This window comes from Saccostrea cucullata, unplaced genomic scaffold, assembly GCF_032062105.1.
Source record: "Saccostrea cucullata isolate Sc308-1 unplaced genomic scaffold, CSIRO_AGI_Scuc_v1 ctg268, whole genome shotgun sequence".
Classification (NCBI taxonomy): Eukaryota; Metazoa; Mollusca; class Bivalvia; order Ostreida; family Ostreidae; genus Saccostrea; species Saccostrea cuccullata.
In genome coordinates, this window is record NW_026935288.1 from 360368 (window position 1) to 387351 (window position 26984).

The 26984-nt window shown below is 32.9% G+C and overlaps 2 protein-coding genes and 1 non-coding gene across 5 annotated transcripts; 2 read left to right on the top strand and 1 right to left on the bottom strand.

The window, feature by feature from the left end:
• Window positions 1-699: 699 nt before the first annotated feature.
• On the top strand, window positions 700-11793 carry LOC134242376 (mucin-2-like). Of its 3 annotated transcripts, none has more exons than XM_062724440.1 (6): window positions 700-856; window positions 6094-6196; window positions 6506-6642; window positions 8381-8801; window positions 9088-9174; window positions 9296-11793. In XM_062724440.1, exons 2-6 carry the CDS (start codon window positions 6103-6105, stop codon window positions 11527-11529), a joined length of 2973 nt encoding a protein of 990 aa, XP_062580424.1. In that variant the 5' UTR covers window positions 700-856; window positions 6094-6102; the 3' UTR covers window positions 11530-11793. The 3 variants fall into 3 exon arrangements, with proteins under 3 accessions (XP_062580424.1, XP_062580423.1, XP_062580422.1); XM_062724439.1 differs by lacking the exon at window positions 700-856 and adding an exon at window positions 3017-3135; XM_062724438.1 differs by lacking the exon at window positions 700-856 and adding an exon at window positions 5112-5248.
• A 6737-nt stretch (window positions 11794-18530) lies between these two features.
• Trnak-uuu (transfer RNA lysine (anticodon UUU)) lies at window positions 18531-18603 on the bottom strand. Its single transcript has one exon. It is a non-coding gene; the product is annotated as a tRNA-Lys (tRNA).
• Window positions 18604-19892: 1289 nt separating this feature from the next.
• Window positions 19893-25687, top strand: LOC134242377 (terminal nucleotidyltransferase 5C-like). The gene is made up of 2 exons (XM_062724441.1): window positions 19893-20009; window positions 20630-25687. The coding sequence occupies exon 2, from the start codon at window positions 20872-20874 to the stop codon at window positions 22090-22092; it is 1221 nt and encodes a 406-aa protein (XP_062580425.1). The 5' UTR covers window positions 19893-20009; window positions 20630-20871; the 3' UTR covers window positions 22093-25687.
• The last annotated feature ends 1297 nt before the right edge of the window (window positions 25688-26984 follow it).

Genomic DNA, 26984 nt, shown 5'->3' on the forward strand with positions numbered 1-26984 from the left:
CCGGTCGGCAGTGGATGTCCACTCCTCCATGGCACCTGATCCCACCTCTGATGTTGTGGAGGTCCGTGCTTGCTCTGCTCCAAATTTGTATTATTTAAAGAACTGCTAAGCATGAATACAGTTCGTTATCTCCATATAATTATTTTATGCTCAATCCATCAGAAACCTCAGGTTTTTTTATCAAATTCTGATGGCAATACAATTTTAAATTTCTAAAATGAAACATATGGAGATAACGAACAGTATATGATTTAATGATATATATTTCATTTTCCGTGAAGCAATAAACATGAATCAGAATATAGATTCTTTTCTTTGAAGACCTTCAATGAGGAAAGTGCTTCTTATCAGTTATTTCAACATGAAATAAACAAAGTAGATGAAACTGTATTTAATTAACATAAATCTTTCTTATTAAGCAATATAATTTTATAATTTCTGAATTGTTTTTGATTGATAAGAATACTTAATACTACAAGAAAATAAGCTAGTCCTTGTGTCTTGGTTTAATTAATTATGCGTTGTGGTGCAGAGGAGATGATAAATGCATAGCTGTAAATTACATGAATGGGGTCAAACAACAAATTATACAGTGATACACATAAACTTAACAGGTATTTAGTCAAGTACCTGGGAAAAAAGTATTTTGAAACTTTCTTCATAAGTGTCCGTTTGTAATAATGACTGTGCACTGGTTCAGATTTTAATCACATGAACTAATTACATATTCCATTCATTCAAGTTCAGAGAGGAGAGACTATTTAGTAGACAGACGTTGCTGAAGTTTTAGCAATGTTATGTGGTTAAATAAGCAGAATTGGATATCATGGCATCATACAAATTAAGATATTTTCAGGTAAGTGATTTTAAACAAGTAATGTTTGCATATTAGGAGTATAGTTAATTGTCTTGTACAATCTAGACCAAAAGCAATAATATTTTCATTGAAAGTGTTCTCACATTGTCTTTCATTCAATTTGGGAAAAGGGGAAAAAAATTCTATATATATTAACGGAATGAATAATTTGTATTTTTTAATACTTTTTGACGTTAATATTTGAAAACAAATTAATACTGTACGGCTATTTCTGATTTTTCAATTTAATTCAGTATTAACAATAAGGATTTTTGTTTAAAACTAAATTAAGTTGGAAGAAAAATAATATAAGAAACTGTGACCAATGAAATATTTGATTAAGAAAAAAAGAAAAGAAAAAACCTGGAAACACCAAAATTGGGATAAGGTACCTAGGAGGAGAAGACATTCCGTTCCAATACAAATAGTTATTGGGTTTAATTTCCTATCTCATTTATATATCTATAATAAACACTCGTCAATAAGAGGAAGACCATAAAATACTCTGTCAACAATTGTAAGAATTTTCTTAAGGAAATCAATTACATTGTACATAAATTAATGGTGGTGTGGCCATGAAGAAAATTAACAACATTTTTAAGAAATCTCAACATTGCTTTTTGAAATTTGGGTCAAGAATGTAGTTTTGGGTAAGGTTTTAAACATGAGTTTCATTGTTTAGTCTTTGCTAAAATATGTGCAAATAATCCACAGGAATTTAAGATACCTTAGTTTATTAATGACATGTCTGTATGAATAGCCCATCCGAAAAATATGGAACTAATTGTTTTGTACAAAAAAAATTAAAAGTTTTTTAAAAAAAGTGTATTCTTGTACATGTATTGATATGTAAAAATATGGACCAGTAATCAAACTGAAAAGATTTATTAAACATAATAAATACTTAGCAGAACAGAGATTCTAGAAAACAAAAAGGTGGATTACAGAAAGCAGAATCCCCTACTAGCTACCTGTCCGATATGCGACGTGACCTTTCTCATTATGTGGTAAAGGAATGAAATATAAGGAGTTAAAGAACACTATTCAAGATGAAAAGTCCATAAAGCAATAATATAAAATAGGAGCAGAGGAAACACAGGCATCCAAAACATCAGAGGTGGGATCAGGTGCCAAGGAGGAGTGAGCATCCCCTGCCGCTCGATCACTATCGCCTTGTGCTCCTTGTCATGATCGGGAAATAATGAAAAAAATCCATCGTCAATTCAGGTTGTAAATAATAGCCAATTAGTCATTATTGTATCGACACTAGAACTTACAAAATGATGATTTTAAACGAGACTACTAATATTTTTGCTTCATCAACTTGTTTGTCAATAACATACTTCATTTTAGATATTGTTCATACGCACAGTATTCTCTTGTGTGTCGGATCATCTGAGATGTATAAATCCTGTTTGCAGGTGATAAAGGCATATTGCTGCATAATAAGGGAAGTTGACAATTGAAAAGTTAAAGTCATTATGTTTATCATAGAGCCAGGTTGTTTGATTACCATTAACGTCTTCTTCAAGTAAAATATTCAAATATGAAACAGATGTGTCAGACTCTATGGTATCTTTTATCTCAATCTCACCGGGATATATAGTATCGACGTAAGATTGGAAATCACCATTAATAATAAATGTCAGGAAATAATACGTACAATTTAGGGTGCAAAATTTGTATTAAATGTCTGTAAATTCGACCTAATACTAGACTGCAACTGCAAAGATATTGTACTGTAGGAAAAAATTCATATCAGTTTTCACTTTACCTATTTATTTGAGATAGGGGCTTCAATTTGGCAGATATAAAAAAAATCTAACAGAAATTAAAGTTTTTCAATAATTACACTTTTATTTCCTGCATGTTGTGATGAAAAGATTCCGTAAAAAATGATTTCAAATGTGAAGATATTCCTTGTAGCACTTATGGCACTTATTCAATAAATTTCGAAAAGTAACTATAAAGTTAGGAATGTCTTTAAAAAAAAACACTCGATATTTTTAGTCTCTATAATCATGAAAACAAAAGATTCAATCATTTGAATTTATTTTATCTTAGACAATCGCTATATTTAAATAATAAGTTGATGATTCACAGCTGTCAAAGTTACTATAAAACATCCTTGTTCTCTGGTTGTAACATACAAAACTCATGTAGTGGTCGCATTGAACTTGTCAGCTCCTTCTATTTCCTCGATTGTGGATTTCATTAGTGTGAAATGTGCCTGAAGGAATTTAAAAAAAAGTATCTTTACCACCTTTTATACAAATGAGGTAAATTTTGATTCTATAAAAAATTTGATTTTACACTTATCGGCCCTATTGTAGTACTTTTCATCTCTTTGTTCTTTTTGGAAGGTGTTCTTATTTATTTCTAATGGAGATAAAATATCATATTTTAATTTATCATGCAGCTTTCTTTTACATGCTTATAAGTTTTACATATTCCCAACTCATGTCGCATTCTGCTATTTTCAGGCAAATTGTGAAAGTTTGTAAAGTTTTTGAAATACCAAGACGGAGTGAAGCATTTCATTTTCAAAAAAAAAAGTTTTGAAAAAATCTCAATTTCAAGTTTTAAAAAATATAAAAAGAAAATAATTTTAAACCTGTTACATGTTTATAGAATACCAGTTTGTTTGTTTTTTCTGTAAGAATATAATTTTAGCAGAGTTCTGGGTTCCTCCTATATAAACCGTTCTTCAAAAGATAAATTCGAATTCTATCATCAACGAACGGGGTTACACTTTGGTTTAATAAATCTTTTTATTCTTAAGTGGGTAAATCGTTGATTTATGTTGCATGTCTTTAATTAGTCACTTAATTAGTCGTGAGGTTTTTTTATTCAGTGAATATTTTTTAAGTATGTGGTTCATTATAGCCAACCAAAAATAGAAAATATGAATGGGTTGCATCTTACTCGAACAAAATCTTCATAATTTTTTGTCAATGACTTCTGATAATGATTTTTATTCACATAATTTTATCTAAAACACATCTATCTTAAATGGCACAATTCTTGAATTAACACACTTAGGTGAAATAAGTACCTTGCCTCTACAAATGTATGCATCGTGGAAAAATTCTCATTTCATATCATTCTAGCTATTAAAATGCGTAACATTAAATTTGTACCATGGGTACCAATTGAGGTCAGATCTATTTATGTACAGCTGTATTCATATGAACCAGAATTTATTCAAAATCTAAAAGACAAGAAAAAAATCTTCTTGTGGCCTTCAACTCGTCATTTAGATATATCGACGACGTATTGTCAATTAATATTAGATACTTACTTTCATATATTTACGAGTAAAATTGTAATAAAAGACATCACAAAGTCTGACACATCCGTTTTATATAAGGAATCTTTCTAGAAAAGCCCTTAGTTATAAACTAACTCCAATAAACGTAATAAATTATTTTTTTTATTTAAAACATTCCTTATTCATGTATCAATATACCCTCATCACCTGTAAACGGAGTTTATATCTCCGAACTTATTCTATACGATTTGCTAAATCAAGGCAAGATATCGACAAGCTAGTTGGTGGAACAAAAATACCAACAGTCTTGCTTAAATCATTTCTCAAGTTCTATGGTCGAAATTATGACATTGTCAGTAAATGCAATCTATCATTCAGTCGAATGCTGAATGAAGTTATTCACACTTTTAAATTGTCTGTGGATTTTCCCATTTCCTGATCATGAAAAGAAGTACAAGACGAGTATAACAGGTCAACGGGGATACTTACTCTTCTATGGGATCTGATCTCAGCTCTGATTGTATTAGAGTATTGTTAATTTAAACTTCTGAGCTTGATTACGGTTGGTTATCTCCAGGACTCATCGAGAAATTTTAAAAAGGTCTTAACTTATTACTGGCGAATATGATGGGAATTCTGCAAAAGTTTTATAATTTATTGATAAAAAGAAAAAAAAATCCTGTTTGGCAAAAGAGATTCTTATTTACGTCTTTAACTAAATTAAATGTACATGTATATATAAATGTTTCACTCATTCTTTCATAGTCATGTTTGAATGTGCCATCCTTTTCAAACTATCTCATTTTTTGTGGAGATGAATTATATGATATAAAAAAAGGTAGAATTACTAATTGCCCTCTTTGGAATTTAAGACACACTTGACATCGGCTGAATTTATTAAGTCGGTGTTGGTAATGTTTTGGTCCTAAATAAGCCGACATTTTATTCGTGAAATTAGTGACAGTCAGTAGAGAGAGTAAGAAGAATTAATTACGAAAAATCATGGAGACGATTTAAAGATAGTTATTCAGGACGTTTATTTATACAAGGACGTTAATTGCTTCTAATTCTGTTTTATTGAGAGTTGTGTAGGACGCGTTGTTTATTCGTTAACTTACAAGGTATGTTCTGAACAAAGATTTAGACTCTATTTTTCTTTGTGAACAAAGTTTCAAGCTCTATTTTTCTTTGTGATCAAAGATTTTAGCTCTATTTTCTGTTAATTCTGTCAATTTATCAATGATGAAACGCTTTCTCGTGGAACAATAAGGCTTTAAAGGGGTAGTCCATGAGGATGTTTTAATATTCTTTATGCAGAAGTTTGTAGAGTCTGAGAATTATTTGTAGATCAATAGTAAGATTTGTAATGGTCTTACATCTGACCACCTTCTTGGCATTGTTTAAACAAAATAAAATATTTAAACACTTTTAATTTTTTTCTGAACTCTCATTTATTTTATGACATTTATGCAATCTAAATAAATTACATGAAACTTTCTTTCGTTAAAATAATTATTAGAACTTTCTATTGTTAGAATAGTTAATGAACAAAAAATAAATGTATATTATTGTAAAAATTAGAAGCATCAAAGTTATTTTGTGAGTATTATTCAATTCTGCTTTTTGTTAAGTGCATGGTGAATCCTTAACGAACCAAAAATCTATTCAAATTTATCAAAGGTCTCTCCAAATTTAGCAAAATCAATGAATAATATTAAACTCGTTTTCTATTTTAATTCGTTTACATGGAATGATTATCACATCCTTTACAATTTTAACCTTGCAGGCCCCGCAGAACCGGTATATTTTAATTTAATTAAGTATACAACATTACCTGACAGATTGTTCAGCACTGCAGAATTGACTCTTTGTGATTTGCAGAGTGTTTGATTGATTTTCTTGTCAAAGTAGCTGATCGAGAACATGTACATATATCTATTATTCCCTATGTTAAATTTACTTGTAGGTATGAAAAATGAACAGCGGTAAAATCCTAACCTCTCTGTGTTGTATCGTCTCTGCCTTCCTGTTGTTGGTTTGCCAGTCTGCAGCCCTACCAAAAGAGAAATGTAAGTTTTTTTTATCTCTATCTTTAGGCCCCAATGATCTTAATCTAAATCAGGGTAGAATTTCATAACAATTCCTGGTGAAATTTAACAATGATATGCAGTTATTTAGATTTGTCTTGATATTGTTTTTCTGAAACCTCAAAAATAAGACTTTGAAATTTGATTTTGCTTTTCATAAATTGTGAAAGTTTTAAATACACATGATATCACTAATTTCTACTTGTACAAAACTATACAAATCTATTAAATATATGTATATTTTTATTTCTAAGAATCAGTATTTATCATAAATTATTATTTTTATTCCAGCCAATTGTAACCCTACAGTAGATATTGTTTTTATGCTTGATGGCCAGTCCAGCGTGAACTCCAGGGATTTTTTTAAACAAAAGGCGTTCATCCGGGACATCTTAGATCACCATGAATCCCCTGCAGGAGCTGTGCAGGTATATACTTCTGTAATTTATTTAACAGGAGTTAATATTGGTACTTTCTTAGAAATATTTTTTATACAAACATAATTGAAAGAAAAATGAATCTCATTCATATAATTAAAATGCTTCAGTTTTTGTTGATTGCTGTTGCCACTCTTGTTTTCTTTGAATATTTGGGAGGCAGTCGTAATATTTCATCATGATTTTTGCGCTTTATGGGGATAAAATTTAATTTGAAGGTTCTGATTTTTTACGAATAGTAGACAACACTTTACTGCGTTTCTTGTGTATCCCTACTCCTCCTAAGTCATCTGTCACAAAACGCTGATCCCTTCTACCACCTGCTACAACAAAACAAACCGATCTGTCACACAGCAACTTAATGCATCATGAAATACATAAAATGAAACATGTCATAAATATTATTCCTGGGTTTCAGTGAAATTAATCGCAATTTTATAGAAGCCCAAAAGGTTTGTCTTTGCTTTAATTTATTATCCAGATTTAAACGTCGAACAAAAAATTCACGTAATTTTTTTTTTATTACATTTCAAATAAAATGTTTGCTGTTGGTTTCCAAAAATTTAAAAACTCTACGCCTACGAAAAAGATTGTTTTTGCAATAAGGCTAGAAAACAAATATCTATATATTAGGTATTTAGATTTTTCCAGTTAAATTTAAGATAAGTACAAATATCCTTCTTATAGCTAAGAAGTCTTTCTTCAAAAAATAGTTCCTGATTCCTACTTGGCGAAAAGGGTTGATTAACATTTGTTTAACATACGTAAAACACAATAATGAAATTTAAGCAGATTTCCGTGACATGATAGACAAGACTGATTTTCAAGCATTCAGAAACAGTTTTAAGAACGCATCAAGGTATTATTCAAATTTCCAGACACGACATTCTATTATGCAAAATAGTGAACATGCAATCCAATTTTACATCCTTCTGAGAAAAAAAAAATACATGCCTTAGCTGGTTATAACATGTTAAATAAAAAAAACTGTAGTACTATAACATTTCCATCAAATGTTTATTGAGTACAAATTTTGTTTCTTGGGGATGTGGAACGTTTTGCAAATCATATTTTCATTTCTACAAAGCGTCATTGCAACAGAATCTCTCTCTCTCTCTCTCTCTCTCTCTCTCTCTCTCTCTCTCTCTCTCTCTCTCTCTCTCTCCAGGTATAAAATGACATATTAATGATGGCCAACATAACCTTCATCGTAAACTAAAATAAAAATTTCTCACTCTGACCTAACACGTGAAGACTGATTGGCTAGTAAAAAATTGTTATTCACAGCATATTGTGTATACATAGACATATACTAATAAACTGTGAAACAAGAAGGTATCTGGTATTTTCGGTTATAAGTGTCAGCACATAAAACTATTGATAGAGGAAGTCATTCAACATGCCTGCATATTAAAAGATCACGACTTGAAGATTTTATCTAGAATTAATTACATTTGTCGAAGAAAGTTGCTGATGAATATATGAGATGTATGTTATATCCCTATTGCAATGAATGATTTAAGGCTAAATGTAAAATTTTATGAAATTGTAGTCCACTAATTTATATGTTTGTTCTTTTGCCATCATGCAAATTTATGTGTATACTTACCCTTACTTGTTAATTTACCCAACTTATATTGTAGACAATCTCCTTCTTAAGATGCAGCACTGACATTTACTTTTGTCGTCATACCTACAACATTTTGATTTTGTTTCTTCCTCATTACAGGTCGGTTTCGTGGTTTGTGCAAATGGAAACTCCACCACGTCTGAATTCCGATCCTACTCATTTGATATTCTTGAGAACTTGAGAAAGCTGGAAAAACCTGTGAACAAAGGCAAACATACAGATCAGTGTATTCGAGCCCTGAACAGGGTGTTTGCCTATGGTGGTAGAGAAGGCGTCAAAAAAATTGCAGTACTGCTAATAGGAAAGGACAATCCATGGAACGATAAAGCTACCATAGCGCATGTGCAGGAGGCAAAGGATAACCATGTCGATCTACTGGTTATTACAACTGGCAACAAAAACTTCAGAAGGTTGCATGCGCTCCGGAACATTGCTAGTGACGATGGGAAGTTTTTTGTGCTGACGTCATATGATGGACTAAAGCCATTGTCGGCTGACCTGTCTACGGGATCATGCTTACGTGAGTTGATATCAATGCCTTCAAAATGAAATGATATTGAATATGGAATGATATTGAAAGATTCCATTTCTTAAGACCATGAATACACAAAATCTCTAAAGCCTAAAATAAAAATAAAACTTCCATTTTCATTTTTGAAAATAAAAAAGAATAAAGAAATTGTAAAAATTTTCTTGAAATTCTATACAACTGTCCTAAACACATTTTAAATTATTCGTGAATAAGCTTTCTTCTCCTACCAAAATATCTTCCTTTTAACGATGTATTTTATAAACAATTTTTGCAGCCATTGCTCTTGATCTCAACGCCAAAAAAGAGAGGACGTCAGCTCCAGTAACCACACCAAGGCACGTGATGCCAATTTCCGTTTCCGGTATGAAAAAATCAACTAAGCTCATATTTGTCGTCTTTCATTTCACTGATGGTATGTGTTTCATGTATTATTGGTTTAAGTGTTGTTCTACATGATATTGAATGAAGTTCCTTTTTTTCAGGTGCCATGTGTCGATCTGCTGGAAACTCGGCTCTTGAAAAGCACATACTTTTCTTTGGTTGGGTCAAGGTTAATTGTGCTGACAATGAACGTGCTGATTTGTCAGAATGCAAGTGTGTACCTAGACCATTAGTCACTGCCAAAGATGCAGAGTCGTCTAAATCAACAACGCTAAAAAAGATGCAACGTAAAAAAGACAAGTATACAGCAACGACTGTGTCTCCTAAGGAAAGAACTTTAACAGGCATTGCACCACTTGGGGAATCTGTAAAGATTCCTTTTGAGTATGTAACAAAAGCACCACAACAGACGTCGACGGCAAGAACTGAATCCACATCCATAGCTCCTGTCGATCCAAAGCCCAATAAAATGACAAATCCCCAAACACTTGGTACATCTACTATTGTTCCTGAAATAAAAACTACTCTTTATCCCGGACATTCACTTCTTAAGACTCCAAAGCTTACACCTAAAATTGATTTATCTATATTTTTACCCCCTGAAGAGCAAACAAATGAAACCTATGAACCAAAGGGTGCGGATCTTCAGACTATATTCAATCTTTTGGATCTAAATAATACCTCAACTCCAGCTTCAAATGATAGCACTATACGTTTTAATGAAACTAATTCGTCGTATAATGATACGATTGAGAATAATATACTGAACTCAGCAATTATCTCATTACTTGATAAAGACATGGAAGAAACTAAGAAAACTTTCGAAGACAATCTGAAATCATCTATCAAAACTAACACAAAAACAAGAAGAAAGAAACCTAAAATGCTTCTCCCCCTTCCAAAATATTTACATACTCCTGGAAAAAGCGTTCCGGAAACGGAAGCTGCAGTTCCTTTAGTTCTTCCTTCTTCTTTGACCATTATTGACTCTGCCATAAAGACACTTTCGAATGATTCAGTCTTCACTGCTTTGAATGCAACCCATGAAAACACGACAGAATTAAACGAAACTGATTCTGGTAATCTTTCCTCGCAGAAGAAGTTGCTATCATTACTTCAAACTGAGAATTCCGTACAAACCAATATCATTTCCTTTTTAAAAGATACCACATATACTAAATCTGAAATCCTAGACAATTACACACAGGAGAATTCTTATATATCGGACAACACTTCCAGACATGGGACTCTTAAATCAGAGAGTGACGTGCTTAAAAATTCCTCCAAGTCAGCTCTCCTGATTAAATTATTGAACATTGAAAACAGCCTTCAATCCAGACTTATATCGCTGTTAAACAAAGAAAATTTCTTGCTGGGTCACACGGACTATGATTACCCTGATCTTCCAACACTTCCTCCTCTACTTCCGGAGTCAACCACTGCAGCGATTCCTACTGATAGTCAAAGTGTTTTAGAGACCACCACTCCTTCTACAGAAAACACAACAGATTCCAGTGACGTTGTCGATCTCTTCGAATCCATCAACGAGCTGGAATCGGCCATCGCCATTATCATGAATAAAAAATCTGTCCGAAAAGTCCACTCAGATGAGCATCATCCAGTTGAGGAGAAAAACTCTTCAGTGCACACTTCTAGTGGAAATCTTCCTGAGTATAATGCTAGTGATCGTTCTTCTGAAAGTGAAGTTCTAGTTGCCAAACAAAATGTCCCAACATCAGATGCAACTACATCTTCTCCTCTTCTCATCACTACGACAAATATCGTTTCATCATCGGCATCATTGCTTACGCCTGATCAGAAAGGATATAAAAGTTCTAGTACATATCCAACAAAGTCAGCACCTCTAGTCACAACTGCTTTACACATTGTTAAACAAAAGGTCACAAAAGTAGCTCTTCCTCCTCATCCAAAACGCCAACGCTCTCGTCAACGAACAGGATCCTCTCGGGATTTTCGTCATTCTTCACATTTATCAAACTTACTTTCTAAAAGGGAAAGAGATGCTCGCAGAAAAGGTCAAGCGACATCAAATTCAAAACAGGCGGTGACAAAATCACCGACCAAAAAGTTATCAAAATCGCCAAAGCTTAATGTAACACGAACAAAGATTCAACCAACAAGTCCGTCCTCTAAAGTGACATCATTACCTTCATCTTCGTCATCATCACCATCATCTTCATCGAAATCATCATCGGTAGACCCTGCTTCTCCATTGACAGTTGAATTCACGAAAATTGTGAAAAAGGACGTTACGCCTTCTGTTCCGAAGGTTGCTGATAACAATATAAAAAATGAAAAGATGAAACTATTTTAAAAAGGAAACTTTTCATTAAAAATGACATCTTAAGCCAATAATATATAGCGTATGAATAGATGAAATTACTTAACTATTTGTGTGCACAAACTTATATCTTTTGCATAATTATATGTACACGTATTAGATGTGTCCAAGAACACAGACTGATACATAGTACACGGTCAATTTACCGTATTTATACGGGCGACAATCGTATTTATTCTGTGTAAATAGCTTATGTATTTATTTTTTAATGTAGAATAAAATTATTTAAATATTTAAGCATCTCCCCTTTCTTTATCTGTTTTGACAAAAAAGATGCTGAAAGACTTGTAGAGGTTTTTTTTCAAAGTACTGTACAGTCAGTATACCGGTATTACATTTGTGGAAATATTACAAGTGCCCCTCTAGCTAAGTCTACCTGCAGTCCAACAACTTTTGGATTGGATTTTTGAAAACAGGCTAGATAGTTTCGTTCATATTCTCACAATCGCTACATAAAAATGTAAAACACTTGAAAAGCAATGAATTATACTTTTTAAAATTATTTTCACTGTATAGAAAAAAATTATTTAATACTAGTATCGTGAGACAGGTACACTTGTTAACACTAATATCATTGAATTTCTTTCATTCTGTATGATATATATTTAAGAGACAAGGAATGCATAACTGCATGATGTAGAAGTCAAATAGGCAGACAAATGTAAGAATATCACGTGAGACAGACAGACAGTTAGACAAACAGACAGAAAGGGGCACATAGGAGAGGAAAAAAGCTGATTATTAGTCTTAGACTTAAAACCACACATGTCAGAACATAATTTATGGCGTCGTTGCTCTTCTAGCTTGCGGTTTGAAAATTAGCTAATTAAATTATAAATCGAGTCATTAAAGCTAGTATTGACGTCACTAATACACGAAGTTTTCTAACAAAGTGATTTAGCGTTTGTGTTATAAAGCCAAGTTTGAATTTGAATATTGTAGGTATAGATCCTTTCCTTATCTGCAATTTCATTCTGAGTAAATCTCAATCGATTATTGTCAACCGCTTTCGCGAATTTAACGAAGGAAATTTCATTTGCCTGTTGGTCAGCCTGTAAGTCTGTTTGTCTGTCAGTCTGTCCGTCAGTTACAAAAAAATTAACCTTGGTCATATCTTTTCATTTGAATGATAAGAGATAGGGCATTGATATTAAAGATATGCATTACCTGTGACAACACCTTTCTAAATACTTACTTACTTAGGCCCCTTAATCACCGTGTATAGGGGTACGTGTGGGGTTTCGGTTAAGTAAAGGTCCGCTTTTGAAAATCATAGAGCAAAGAATATCAACGACACAACAACATTTCCCAATCGACTGAATTGTCCAGAAGTGTTTGCACAATCCGCAACGCTTTCAACCAGCCTATTGCACTAAATTGGAAGGTAATACATTCTTACAACCCGTGCGCATGTCATTTGGCCCCGAAGAATTCTTTAGCAAACGGTTTTTACAAACATATTTTCCAAATGCAAAAAATCACCGCTTCGGAGTTGAAACCCCATATGTTACTTAACCGAAAACCCACACGTGCCCCTATACACGGTGTTAATGCCAGGTGGCACATAAGGCAACCACACAGTCCCTCCACACAGTCCTATCCTTTGCTTTTCTTTCTTTTTCCTTCCACGTCAGCCCTTTTTCTTTCAGCTCTTTCCCTGCTTTTCTTCGCCATAATGTTTTTGGCCTGTCCCTTTTTTTCTTGCCGTCCGCTTCCAAAACATGCTCTCACCTGTAATGTTTTGTTGGTCTTTTCTGAGCACCTGTCCAACCCATCTCCACTTTCTTCTTACGATTTCCACCATAATGTCTTCCTGTCCTGACATCTCTCTGAGTTCGTTGTTGGACACTACTTTTGGCCATCTGATCTTAAAATATGGTCCGTAAGCAACGATTTACAAACTCTGTCAGTTTCCTTGCGAGGTCTTTCCGGAGCTTCCAGCATTCTGATCCATATAATAGTATTGATTTTACATTACTATTGTAGATCCTAAGCTCTGTCCTAATGGTCATGTAGGAGGAGGTCCAAACTGGTTTTAAGATGGCAAACACATGACAGTCTTTGTTGATTCTTGATGTAATGTCATCATCAGTACCTCCTGATGTTTCTACAATACTGCCTCGGTATGTGAAGGTGTCTACATCTTCCAAACGCTCTCCATTAACTCTTACGGGGTTGTTATTCCGTGCATTGATTCTCATTACCGTATAAGTTGAATTTTTTAGCGAGGACTTAATTTTGGCATTATTAGCGAGGGTGCTGAGATCGCTAAAAATAAATATCGCTAAAAATTAATTGCCTTATAGTTGTTATAGCTTCTTAAGTGAGCATTATAAAATTGCTAAATTTGGTGTTCGCTAAAATTAAAATACAGATTCTTAAGGTCAAATCGCTAAATTTGCGTCTCGATAAAATTTCCACTTATACGGTATCTTGGTCTTGTTAAAATTGATGTTTAAGCTTAGACGTCTAGATGTTGTATAGAGTTTGGTTGTTTTCTCTTGGATTTGCTGATAGGTGGATGATATGAAACATTGGTCGTCGGCATAATCTAGGTCATCCAGTTTGTTTTCCATTCTCCATTTAATGCCGTTTTCTTATCCCTGGTGGATTCCCTCATGACCCAGTCTATGGCCACTAAGAAGAGCAGAGGCGATAGCATACAGCTCTGTTTCAGTCATGCTGCTGGAAAACACTCTGTTTTGGCATTGTTAACCATCACACTGCGCTGAAATCCTTCATGCAGTACCCTATGCTGTCAATGATCTTCGGTGGTAGGCCATACAATCTCAAGAGCTTTCATAAACTTTCCCGATGTACACATCAAATGCCTTTTCAAAGTCTACAAAGTTAAGGTATAGAGAAGACTGCCATTCTATTGACTGCTCTATAATATTTCGTAATACAAAAATTTGATCGCAACATGATCTTCCTGGTCTTAACCCTGTTTGCTCCTCTCTCAGTTGTGCATCGACTTGTTTCACTTTGTCTAAAAACACTCTGGAAAATACACTTTACTTATTGTGGGTAGAAGTGGGATTCCACGCCAGTTGTTACACTCTGATTTACCTCCCTTTTTTGGTAGTTTTATAATTAGTCCATTTTTCAAATCTGTTGGTATCATGTGGGTTGTCCAAATGTCTGGAACGTTGATAATGCTTTAATGTCCACTTTATGTAATTCTGCTGGTATGTCATCTACTCCTGTAGCTTTGTTGTCTATCTTCTTTCTGATGGCCTTCTGTATTTCCTCTACACTTATTTCCTCCACACCGATGTCAAGTTCTGCTATGTTGTTGTCAATTTCGATATCCGGGGATGAGTTGGATTTCCTCTATTTTTAGATAATACACTTAGTCTATAATTTTTGACCTGTGGCCTTGACTTTGAAGTTTGACTTACTTTTCAAAAACTTTGACCTTGGTCAAAACTTTTGAATGAGAAGAGATAGGGTTCTCACATTTCACATGTTTTTTACCTGTGACAAGACCTTTCTAAATAAACTATGATTTTTTACCCATTAACCTTGAACCTTGACGTTTGACCTACATTTCAAATATATTTTTTTAATAACTTTAAATTGAGACGACACTGGGCTTTCATATCTGACATATCTGACAAGATATTTCCGAGCATGTTAAGATTTCTGACACCTTGACTTTGACCTTCATGTTTGACCTAATTTTAAAAAAAAAACTTTGGTGAAACATGTGCCTTTTAAATAACATATGACAGGACATTCATATTTGACACAATATGCCATAAATAAGTAACATCTCATCCACAAAGACACCGAAAGCGGGGAACAACAATTCTCTGAATTTTGATTTTTTCTCGATTTTAATTTTTCCTTTATTTTGAGTAGTGTTAAATGTCTGAGGCTTTTCCATGTGCAGCTAAACTTTTTTAAAAAATCTGCATTTATGAAAATTTTTCACACAAGATGGAAAAAAATGAAAATTAAAAAATTACATATACCAGACAAGGGATATTATACCTTACGACAAAAAGCTAATAAAAGAAAGAAGTGCATGTTTTTGTTTGTTTGTTTGTTTGTTTTTGATTCGAGTTATCTTTCTAAGAACAGATAATTTTTAGTCAATAAGTTCATATACAATGTACTACATTTAGTATACAAAGAGAGACAACTTACAAATGTATTTTGCCATTTCGCCTTTTCAAGAAAAGTGTGAACTTCATCATGTACAGTGTAGTTATTTTCAGGGCATCGTATTGTCAAAAGTTTTGATAGCTTTTTTTTTTACTTCCGAAGAAAATAAGGTATTATCATTGAAAATTCACAATGAGTTACCTGCAAGCTTTAATTGCAACCAGCTGAAAATATGGATCTAGTCGTGGTATATCTATATTATACTAGTGTATGTATGCGAATTTCATAGTGATATTTTTAAAAGCGTTTTAATCGGTTTTACATCATATGAAATCGGTTTACTTATATTTTTTTTTATAACTATTCTGCTCAAAATCCTCCTTCAACTCCCTCCCCATAATGATAAATGGGGAATAGAAAAAAAAATGTCTAAAAAAAATATTTATGAAATACGGGATTGCTTTTCCGATATTCTGTAAGTACTGCAAAACTGCGCTAGGCACGTTCTTATAATTCTTCTTTTTTCAAGGTGAAGGGAGTGTTGACGACCAGAAAATTCTTTAAAAAATATCATTGAAAGTCAGGTTGCCCCCTCCAAATTTTTGCATTATAGTCAAATAGGGGCAATTTAATTAAGTGGTGTGTAAGAATAAAATATAGTACTGAAAGAGGTTGGAACACCCCCCCCCCACACACAAACACTTAGCGAATACATTACAAACAAGAGCTGTGCAAAAGGGGGGGGTACTTTGATGATAATCAAAAGTGGTTAAGTAGCTCACTAATTAATGAGCTCGACCCCCCCCCCCCCACACACACACCTCCTAGCTGCAGTTCCGTTTTCTATTAGTACATGTTCACATTGAACACTGAATCCTGGATCTGCCAAAATTTTCTTTTGCCACTTCACTAACCCCAACACTGGCCTACAAAGTTTGAGTTCTCTCAAGTAGGATTAGACGATGTAACATGCATTACAATAATGGACTGCTTTTATTTCAAGAATGAATCAAGACGAAACAATTTTTCCCTGTTAATTACCGTATTCTTTGACTATGACACTTTCATTATACGTTTATATACCAAGCAAGGCGCCTTGCACGGGAGGGAAAGGGATATACATAATAGTTTAAACATTATCGAAAACTTTATTACATTTTACATCAAGACATTGGAAGGGGAGGGATGAAATCTGGAATATCCCGTATCTCAGAACATAGAAAGCATTAACCATGTTAACAAACAAGTTCCATCTTTTTTCACCAAAAATCAGCAAAATTAATTCCTTTCCCTCCCGGACATTAGAAGGTTTAAGCAGATTTTGAACGAATCTAATGAATATTACACTTTCTTGTTTATCACGGAAGATAAAGTTTCAGTAATCTTTGTTTTGGTCAGACACAGTACTAATGACAATTTAACCAGCTATACCACATGCAGGAGTCCACTTCTGACCTACAAACCCTTCTTAAGTGCCCGACAGCATCGAGATTGCGTAACACACTGCAGGGGATGTAAAGGATTGTGGGTCAAAGTAGCTGAAGATTGGCGAGATTTGGTCAGTTCGCGGAAACAAACAGTAGGGTGAGTAACGAATAATGTCATTTACTGAAATTGGGAAATTGATAGCTCAATATTGATAACAGTAATATGAAACGAATTACAAAACTTTTTGTGTAAATTTTCTTCTTTTTTTTTCTCTGATAAAAGCCTATAGAATGGAGTATGAATTCTGGTTATGGGCACTGCCTGCAACACGATTAAGCTCTCAACGTCCTGAATCTGTCCAACATCATGGTAATGTTTCAAAGCGTGCATAATCGCCATCGAATTTACTAACATAATGAATTGGTTATAATGTGTTGAAAGTTTATATCTAATGTACCTGAGGGTCCGGTTATATATCGAACCAGTCGACGATAAAGACTGTACGTAGCTCGTAGAATGTGTGTCGATGTAAACATGTTTGGGGGGGGGGGGGGGTATTCTTACACGTTCTGCCCTTTTCGACAGTTGGTTGACATTACGTGTAAAACTTCTAGTGTATATATTTTAATATTTTTATAACTAGAGATGAGCAGTCTCTCTTAAAATAAGAGAAATGTATCCGATATCAGAAAGGTATGAATTTGTGTATGTTTTATAAACAGATGTGTGTTTTTTCTCCAATTCTGAAAGAAGATCTTAATGGTACTAAAAATTTACGTGTATCAACATCATGGTAATTTAGGCATGCATAATCGCTACAAATTTACTAACATGGATAAAAAGGGGGCGGTAACAACTTTCGTACGTCAGGTGTTTGTGTTTACGAACAGATAACAATATTTTGCGCATTATTTTCTGCTATTCTGCGCATTATTTTCTTTTATTAGTATAATATTATCAAGTATTAAAATTTTGTATTGTGCGTGTCTGTGGAAAAAACATTTGAAGAACAGACGACACGTTTCTAAATAATATATAATTTTTTCCCAGATTTTGTTGTTGAAGTAATGCTACTTTAACAAGTTATCCCACAAATATTTGAGGTACCTTACCAGACATTTGTGCAAGAAAGCAGATGATGTTGTTGCCTATATAATCCTTTTGGAGATAACATAAATCGCCAAATCAAAAATTTAGCTTTGGCATACATGTATCTTTTTAAAACAAATACAAACCATTTTAAATGAATTAGAAACCAGTTTAGAAATCGATCACAAGGTATGAAATATTGTTTTCAATATTATTTTTTTTTATATATATTACGAAGATTATACAAAACTGTTAATGATCGAAGGAGTGGGAAATTATATGTCATTATCAAAGCTTTATGGCTGCATGAAAAGTTAACCAACTTTCAGAATTTTTCAAAAACGTGGCGCCCACGTTGGGACTCGAACCCAAGACCCTCAGATTAAAAGTCTGATGCTCTACCGACTGAGCTACGCGGGCTACATGAAAGCCCATAGACAATAGATTTTCCATACCAATGTACCCATTGATACTCGTCTATTCTTTTCAATAAGGGTAGATATCTGTGTGCTGACAAACCGGCATGAATACCTAAATTTATATTCTGATTTACATCAATATCCATATATATGAACCCACCAATATTTTTGTCACAATAATAATAATTCGTCAGGAAGGGTTACTTTTCTTGGAACACTTCATTTTTCTTTTATAGGACCTAACTAGGCCTATTAAAATAATATTTTAGTCTCCCTAATAATTTACTATTGAAATTTTAGTATGAAATGAATGTGTTTTAAAGTCTCATAGTACTATTCAATAAAAATTTTCATATGGTTATTCACTACAAGATTTAAAAACAATGCACAATTTTTTTTTTTATTATTTGGGCGAACAAAGAAATATAACTCTATTCACTATCTTCTGTTCTGCCAGTTAGAGTTGTCTTTCTTGCAATTCAGATATTTCCAACCTGAGTTCTTGGAGTAAATGTTGTAGTTAATTTTTATCATCTGAATTGTATTTATTTTTGCTCATTTTATTTAAAAATAAATACCTGTTTATTAATGTACATTTTGATGTTGAAAAAAAAGTTTTCCAAAAAATCAATACATGCTGTATAGGAAAAAAAATCACATTTGTAGATTGTTATACTGAGGAACTGTTACTAGTAATTAAATTGTCATACGTGTGTGTTTTATTCTCAAAAGATTGGCCCTAACATCCCAACAAAAAAAAATATATAAACATGCATATATTTGACCTCTCTAAAAAAGTGTACCTCAAGTTCTACCTCCTATGATACTTGAATAGGAGTAAGCAACATTTATTATTTTACACTAAATCTTACTTTCAATAAGGTTGCGGGCAAAATTTTGAATCGATTGCTTCTCACTATCTTATATTAGAAAAATATAATTATTATCATACTCTCTCTCTCTCTGTGAGAGACATCATATTGATCACAGATTTTGAGACAGAACATTGTAGAACGTGATCATTTTCACAGATTCGCCTCATTCATTCATAAAATTCTCCTTATTTGGTCACTGCTCTGACGTGAATGATGCGATCGATTTCCATTTTAGCAGCATCTCCAATCAGTCGAGTAATTACAATTTTACGTTGGGCTCTCTCTGACGTATGCGTGGATATTGACTAGCACAAAAGTCGATATGTATTTAATATTTTTAGGCAATTCTGCGTAAAGAGAGCTTGGTCCGAGCCTCTGAGTGGGAGGCTGATGGAAATTGAGTTGTTTACAAAATTTCTGTCATTTTCATCAGCATATCCGTATTGTCAGGATATACTTCCCACAGGAAAGAACAAACATTTGTAAAATTACATGTTTTTTAAACTGCCCTATGACATCTCTTTGATCAAAGGTAAGATAATACATATATACAGTCACTGTAACATTTTTATTCTATTTTAGAATTTTTTTTTAATTTTTAAAGGAAAATTATTAGCAGTATTATTAGGCTCATTGGTTAAATTTATTTTGCGTAGTGTAGTCTTACTAAATTAACTTTCATGGTATATCGATGTTGTAAATTTATAGTAATATTCCATATGTTAGTATTTGAGATATACTTAGATATGTAAAATAACCGAATTAATGATTTTCCTTTGTGTACGTAATTGGTAAATTTGGCTAATCTTTTAATTTAAAAACTCTTTTCATTAAAATTAGAATTGGTAACTTTTAGAGAAATTTTCCAGATGGATTCGTGTAGTCATTGTATAAGCTTTTCGTATCAATTTCACAACCTATCGTAAGTTTGTGTATTCCCTTAGGATGAACCAATCACAGATTACGTCTATTTTTATCCATAATCAGCTGTTTCTACGCACTCTCGAGAAATATCAATGCGCTTTCAAAAATAGTCCGTGCTGACGATTTCTAAGTATATAACAAGATAATTTATACTTAGTTTATTGAGTTGATAAGAAACTTTATAGTGTGTTTTAATTTTGATGTGTTGTTAATTTTTTACAATTCTAGGTTTTTAAATCGCAGTACAGCCATCACGATCGTTATCGCGTCGTAGTGCGTATGAATACACGGTGAAGTGACAATCAATGTACTTCTGCCAATTCTGCAGATTGACTTGCACAACGAAAGAGAACGGTCAAGGGAAACGTTGAACCTACCTTGTATTCATAAGTATTGAGCCATATTGTTCAATTTTCGAAACTTATTGGACAAACTTTAAGTGAAATATACTTGGAAACGGGACTGTCAAGATGGAATGTATGAACCGTTTTCAAGTTTTGTGCTATGAACAAGTTGACCGGCTGAATAAAGTGATGGAAGATGTGATTCCAATACACGGTCGCGGTAATTTTCCCACTCTGGACATCAAGCTCAAGGATTTAGTACAGGTTGTGAGGGACAAATTGAAGACAGAAGGGGTATGTGTTCGAGATATTCGTTTGAATGGGGGTGCAGCTAGCTATATTTTCGGAACGGACTCTGTCCGTTCATACAACGATGTGGATTTGATTTTTGGTGTTGATCTCTCCCATGGCTCGAATCACGCAGAGCTTCAGAAAATTAAGAATTGCGTTCTTGGTTGTCTCGTTGATTTTCTCCCAGATGGTGTGAATAAAGAGAAAATGAGCAGTTGCAGTCTAAAGGAAGCATATGTGCAGAAAATGGTAAAAGTTTGCAATGAGCACGGGGACAAATGGAGCTTGATTTCTCTTTCAAACAACAAGGGAAAGAATGTGGAATTGAAGTTTGTGGATAAAATGAAAAGACAGTTTGAATTCAGTGTTGATTCCTTTCAAGTTATTTTGGATAGCTTGCTGACCTTCTATGAAATTTCTTCTGCTCCAATGAGTGAGAGATTTTATCCAACTGTTGTTGCAGAGAGTATGTATGGAGATTTCTTGGAGGCATGGCATCATTTAGACAATAAGCTGATTGCAACCAGAAATCCAGAAGAAATCCGAGGTGGGGGCCTGTTGAAGTATTGCTGTCTTCTGACAAGAGGATACAACCCAGCAGAAAACGTAGATATTCGTGCAATGGAAAGGTACATGTGTTCTAGATTCTTCATCGACTTCAGTGATATAAATCAGCAACGCCAAAAGCTGGACGCTTACTTAAACAATCATTTCAGTGATGAGGAGGACTTGAAACACGAGTATTTATTAACATTATATCGTGTTGTGGATGAAAGCACAATCTGCCTTATGGGACATGAACGAAGACAAACTCTGAATCTGATTCACCAGTTGGCCTGCCAAGTTTACATGGAACAAGAGCGTCGTGCCCAAAACAAGGTTTTGGAGATGCAGCAATTCGACCAGTTGAACAATCTCACAATAGACCAAGTGTTTTTCCATGGTCCTTTTTCGGTCTCCAACGGCACTCATTATTACAACATCATGCCCAATGTGTTTCAGATGAATGCCCCCTGCCCTCACTGTCCTCCGCCCCCATTTCTGCAGTGCTCCTAAACGGTTAGAGGAATGAAAATTCGAAAAACGTGTGCAAGAATAAAGTGCTTTTTTTGTGAAATGATCCATATTCTGAGTGTTTAGAAAGGGAAACTGTAAATGTTTTGTAAGGAGCCTTGAAAATGTTTTTTAAAAAAAAAACTGTGATCTTCAAATCTTTGATTTTTATCAGGGATGTATTTTCCAATGATCTTCAAATAATCGTGCGAATCATACCCATTGTATGAATATGATAAGGAATTTAATCTCGTACATGTATGCATGATTTTTAATCTACAGCACCTTTAGGTTTATACCTGGTAGAGAATCACAATGTTTACCTGATAACGTTTGTGTACTTTGAGCAAAGTAGCAATAGATAAATAATGGACTTTTTTGTATGAAATGGAACATTGTGGAACATTGAATTGATAAGTGTTTGTAGAATGTGTTCATGTACTTTTTGAAATCCGAGTCATGTTTTGATTCTGTTATGTTGGAATGAACAACTGGATGATTTTTTTTTTTTTTGCTTCATTTCAACGTGATATATTTTTTTTTAAAAAAACATATATTATGCTTCACTTTAATTGATAATTTTTTTGAAAAAAAAAAAGTTGAGGGGGAAAAAGTTCATATGATGTACAAATGAAATCATTTTCCATATATAGGTGTTATAATTTAGGGATTTTAAAAAAAGTATTTTTGTATAAAATCAGCCATTATATTTTTTCATGATCAGATGATTGCCTGATATGTTTGTGTGATAAGATTTTTTAATCTGTGTGCCAAGATCAAAAGGAAAAAAATAACACAGCATGTGAGAAGGTGCAATGCACAGAGTTAGGAACGAATAGGCAGCAACTATTTTCCAAAGTAAACCTGTAGCAATGGTACATATTTATCACCACATACTAATTAACAGTTCATCTAAAAAATTATACAGAACATGTGATTTCAGTTCCATCATTGTTATAGGGAAAAGCATTTGATTGTCATATCAAAGGTATGCAAGTTTTTGCTCCTGTATTTACTTATTACAACCTGATGTATTGGATGTGTAATCAAAAGACGTAGAGGAAAGATATGGCAAAAATGGTGCACATTGTTTATTGTGCGTGTGTCATGTGACCATAGCACCTGTGATGTAGAACGTTTGACTATGTGATACATAGTTTGTTTAAAAAAATTCTATGGTTGCTCCCTATTTTTTGGAAATACTTGCAATTTTTGTTACATATTGTTATTGTTATATACTATTAGCATGACATTATTGTTAATGTTTTTTTTTTTTTTAAATTCTAGATTTGCATTTGTAAATTTGTTTAATTGAAACCACAACACATTATGAATTTACTGGGACCAGATATTATCATATTAATTTACTAATTAATACTATGTAATTGTGTAATATATCCATAAAATCCTTTTTTTTAATGACAAGAAAAAATGCGAAGTTTGAAAAGGAACAAAAAATTATTTTTTTATTAATTTTAATCAATAAATGGTTAGTCTTCATTTATGGTAAATTTGCTTTGAATTCTCTAGCTATTTTAAAAAATTGAATTAAATAAATGCCTTCATCTTATACATAATAATATTAAGAACAGCTATCACTTTATTTGAAGGGGGGGGGGGGGGAGGGTGCCATGGAGGGGAAGAGATAAGTTTGTTTAAGATATGTCATTCAGGACTATTTGCATGTGACATATCCTTGCAAAATTTGTTTCAATGAGAGGGCAGGCTAACCAAAGATTTTTGTTTTCTTAACATATATTAAATTTGAAATTCATCAAACGTGTTAAAACCACATGTATTCATTTGTAGACTGTTTTAATTAATAGAGAGGGAGCATAAAGCTTTTCTAATCAAGTTGTGGACTCTGAGTAGAGGGGGCAAGATATACATGTGCGTAACTGTCATAATAAAAATTATTTTCCTCATCTCATTGTTATAAAAAGATTTCAGTTAATAAAATGCCTGCATAATTTAATAAATTAAGATGTACTTACATTGTAATTTGTTATTTATTCTAAAGAAAAATGTAAATGAAGACATTTGGCAAATGTTGACATACATTGTGTACGTTCTTAAATTTACAAGCTGTCCTTTTATTTTTTGATTAAGGAAATAAAATTTATTCATCAGTTACTCTAATTTCAGAGATTTATTTATTTAATTTTTTTGTTGTAGCATTAAAACTATCTGTGATCATACAAGTAAAAATAGAATAAAGAAAAGCTAAGGGTGGGTTATCAGCAATGATCATTTTGTTTTGTATCGATCATTTAAAAGAATGGGGGAAAAAGATTGTCAAAAATCATGTAAGATAGCTGTGTATTGCCAGCTGGTTTTGTCAGTGAAGAGAAATAAATTCTGGCATTTTATCTCCATAGGGATGGTTTGACATAGCTAACACTTCAACAGGGGCCCTAAACATCCATCACAGTCTGACAGCCTATGTCCCAAGGGCTCCTGATTTAGACCTGTTATAAGCTGTGCTCTAGTACATTATTCAATCCAACAAGTATAATCCCCTTTCACAGAGAAGTGAAGGAATGTTGTAAAAATTGGTGTAATCTATGAAAGCTTATCAACCAATTACAGATTATTTCATTAAGAGTTCTGTAAAAACTTGTATATTTGACCCATGTGATTTTTTATTGGTCTGGCTGATGTGTTATTTTGGTAGGGACATGAAATGTACAGAAGAGTCCAATTGTACAGAATTATTTATATAGGTCATTGCTGATTACCACTCCACAAAGTTTGTTTAATCTTCGGCAACTTTCCAACTTCTGATGATTAACAATATGTTTAAAGTAGCAGATTTTAGGGACACTGTGAACAAGCGATAAGTAAAATAATGGTGATTATTTTCATCCTGTGTTTTTTCTAGTTGACCTGTAAATATTTTTCTCACACATTTTTTTTCCCTTTCTTAATGTGTTGCAGGTCTCGTACGATTTCATTCGCTCATAATTTTTCAAGGGTTTGTTTTTCTCTGTCTCGGTTTTCAATAGCCACAATTTTCTAGTCGAACATCATTTGATCATTTCTCCAATACTATAATATGTTGTTCAATAAGAATGTCATTATAAACCAAAGCTTTCACTTAGATTGAAAAGACAAGAGTATGTACATGTGTACATTATATTTTTTTGTACTGTTCCATGGGAAATTTTAAGTCTTATGAACTTAACATACTTCTTTGGGACTTGGGTTATTTTATAATAAACTTTTCTATTTTAAAAAAAAAAATGACTGAATAAAAAGGATTAAAAAATATAAAGAATGCTTTAAAAATTTCCCAGGGTATAGTATATATAGATTTTTTTGTTCACATTTTCATTATCATACACATGTATTGATTGCTACAAAATGTATTTGCTTGTCTGTTTCTAGATCTTTTAACGATGTATACTATATCACAAAATGGTATATAAATATATATATGATACAGTATATACATGTATGTGTATAATTTACATATTATGTATTATTTACTTGTTAAAGACACTGAGTGTCAAATTGTATATCATATTATCATGGCTTCAGCAACTGGAACTAAATTGTATTATTTGGCAAATTCCAGTAAACAAATAAAATATTTTTTTGAAACAACTACTTTGTTCAGTTTTTAAAACCTGTGTCATCAGTGGTTTGAATATAGAATAAGTTTGGAATGCAGATTCAGTTTGAATACAGATTTAGAAGACTATAATTATGGTGACTAAGGGAAAAGTAACTTTCTATATGAAAATTTTTAAATAATGAAACTATCTATAATTTGGAAGTTTTTGGCTTTACATGAGTCAGTTGTGGAATAAGCAAGATAAAGTGACTGGTTATCTAATATCCAACATTTCCTATTAATTAAAGGTTTTCCTTAATTATGTAATAAACTGTGATATTGCTCATGCAGAAATGTAGAGCCTGGTATAAACAAATAGGAAGAAATGTTTAGTATTATTTCAGTCAGTACATGTAGTTATACTGTTATAAGTACAAAATATTCCGAACTTGAGTGTACTTTATTTCATCAAATCGGGAAGAAGTTTTGGATGCTCATAAAAAAAACCCAAATATGTACGGAACATGTAAATTCACTGGTTGTACTGAAAGTTCTTGGACTTGGGTTAGAGACTTTGTAGTGATCATGTACTGAACTCCAGAGTAAATACCAGCAATCGATGTACATTTATGTATACAGGCACAATTAATTAACACAACAGTTCAGCTTGGCTAGTCTATGCAAATATTTTCCATTAACGTGCAGAATTAGAAATGGGGAAATATAGAGAAGCGCTAAAATCTTGTGGTTTTAATGGAAAGTGGGGCATAAAAATTATATAAATATATTTTTTCTATTCTCGAGACCCAGGGAAAACTATAGAAAGCTGGCAAGATAGGACTTAGACATGAATAAAACATTCTCTTGCTACTTTATGTGCTGTGTGTTTGACAGCTTAGCTATGGTGTAAATTCTGGTAAGCTACGCCAGTGCTGTCAAGTCAAACTAGTGTACTAGAAAGTCTGAGGTGCCAAATTATGCATACCATTGTTTTAAAATGAAGTTTATTAGGCCAGGTAAAATTAATCTTTAGATTCTCATCCTAATTTGCTAAAAAATTGGGGCGGGTGGGCGGATTTTATTTTTTATTTTTTATAATTGTTAAATTGTAAGTATTACCAAAACATGGACTTTCCGTACACATTTTTTCATTATGTTAATGCCAATATGAATAGATTTTTTTTTTTCATATTCTTTTAAATATTTTAAAGAAAATTCTTGCTTAAATTATTAGATATTTATTGTTAATTAACAAATTATCAAGTACACGTATGCGTACGGCACACGCAAAACGAAATGAGGTGGGGTTCTGATATCAATAAATTTTGTATGCATGACT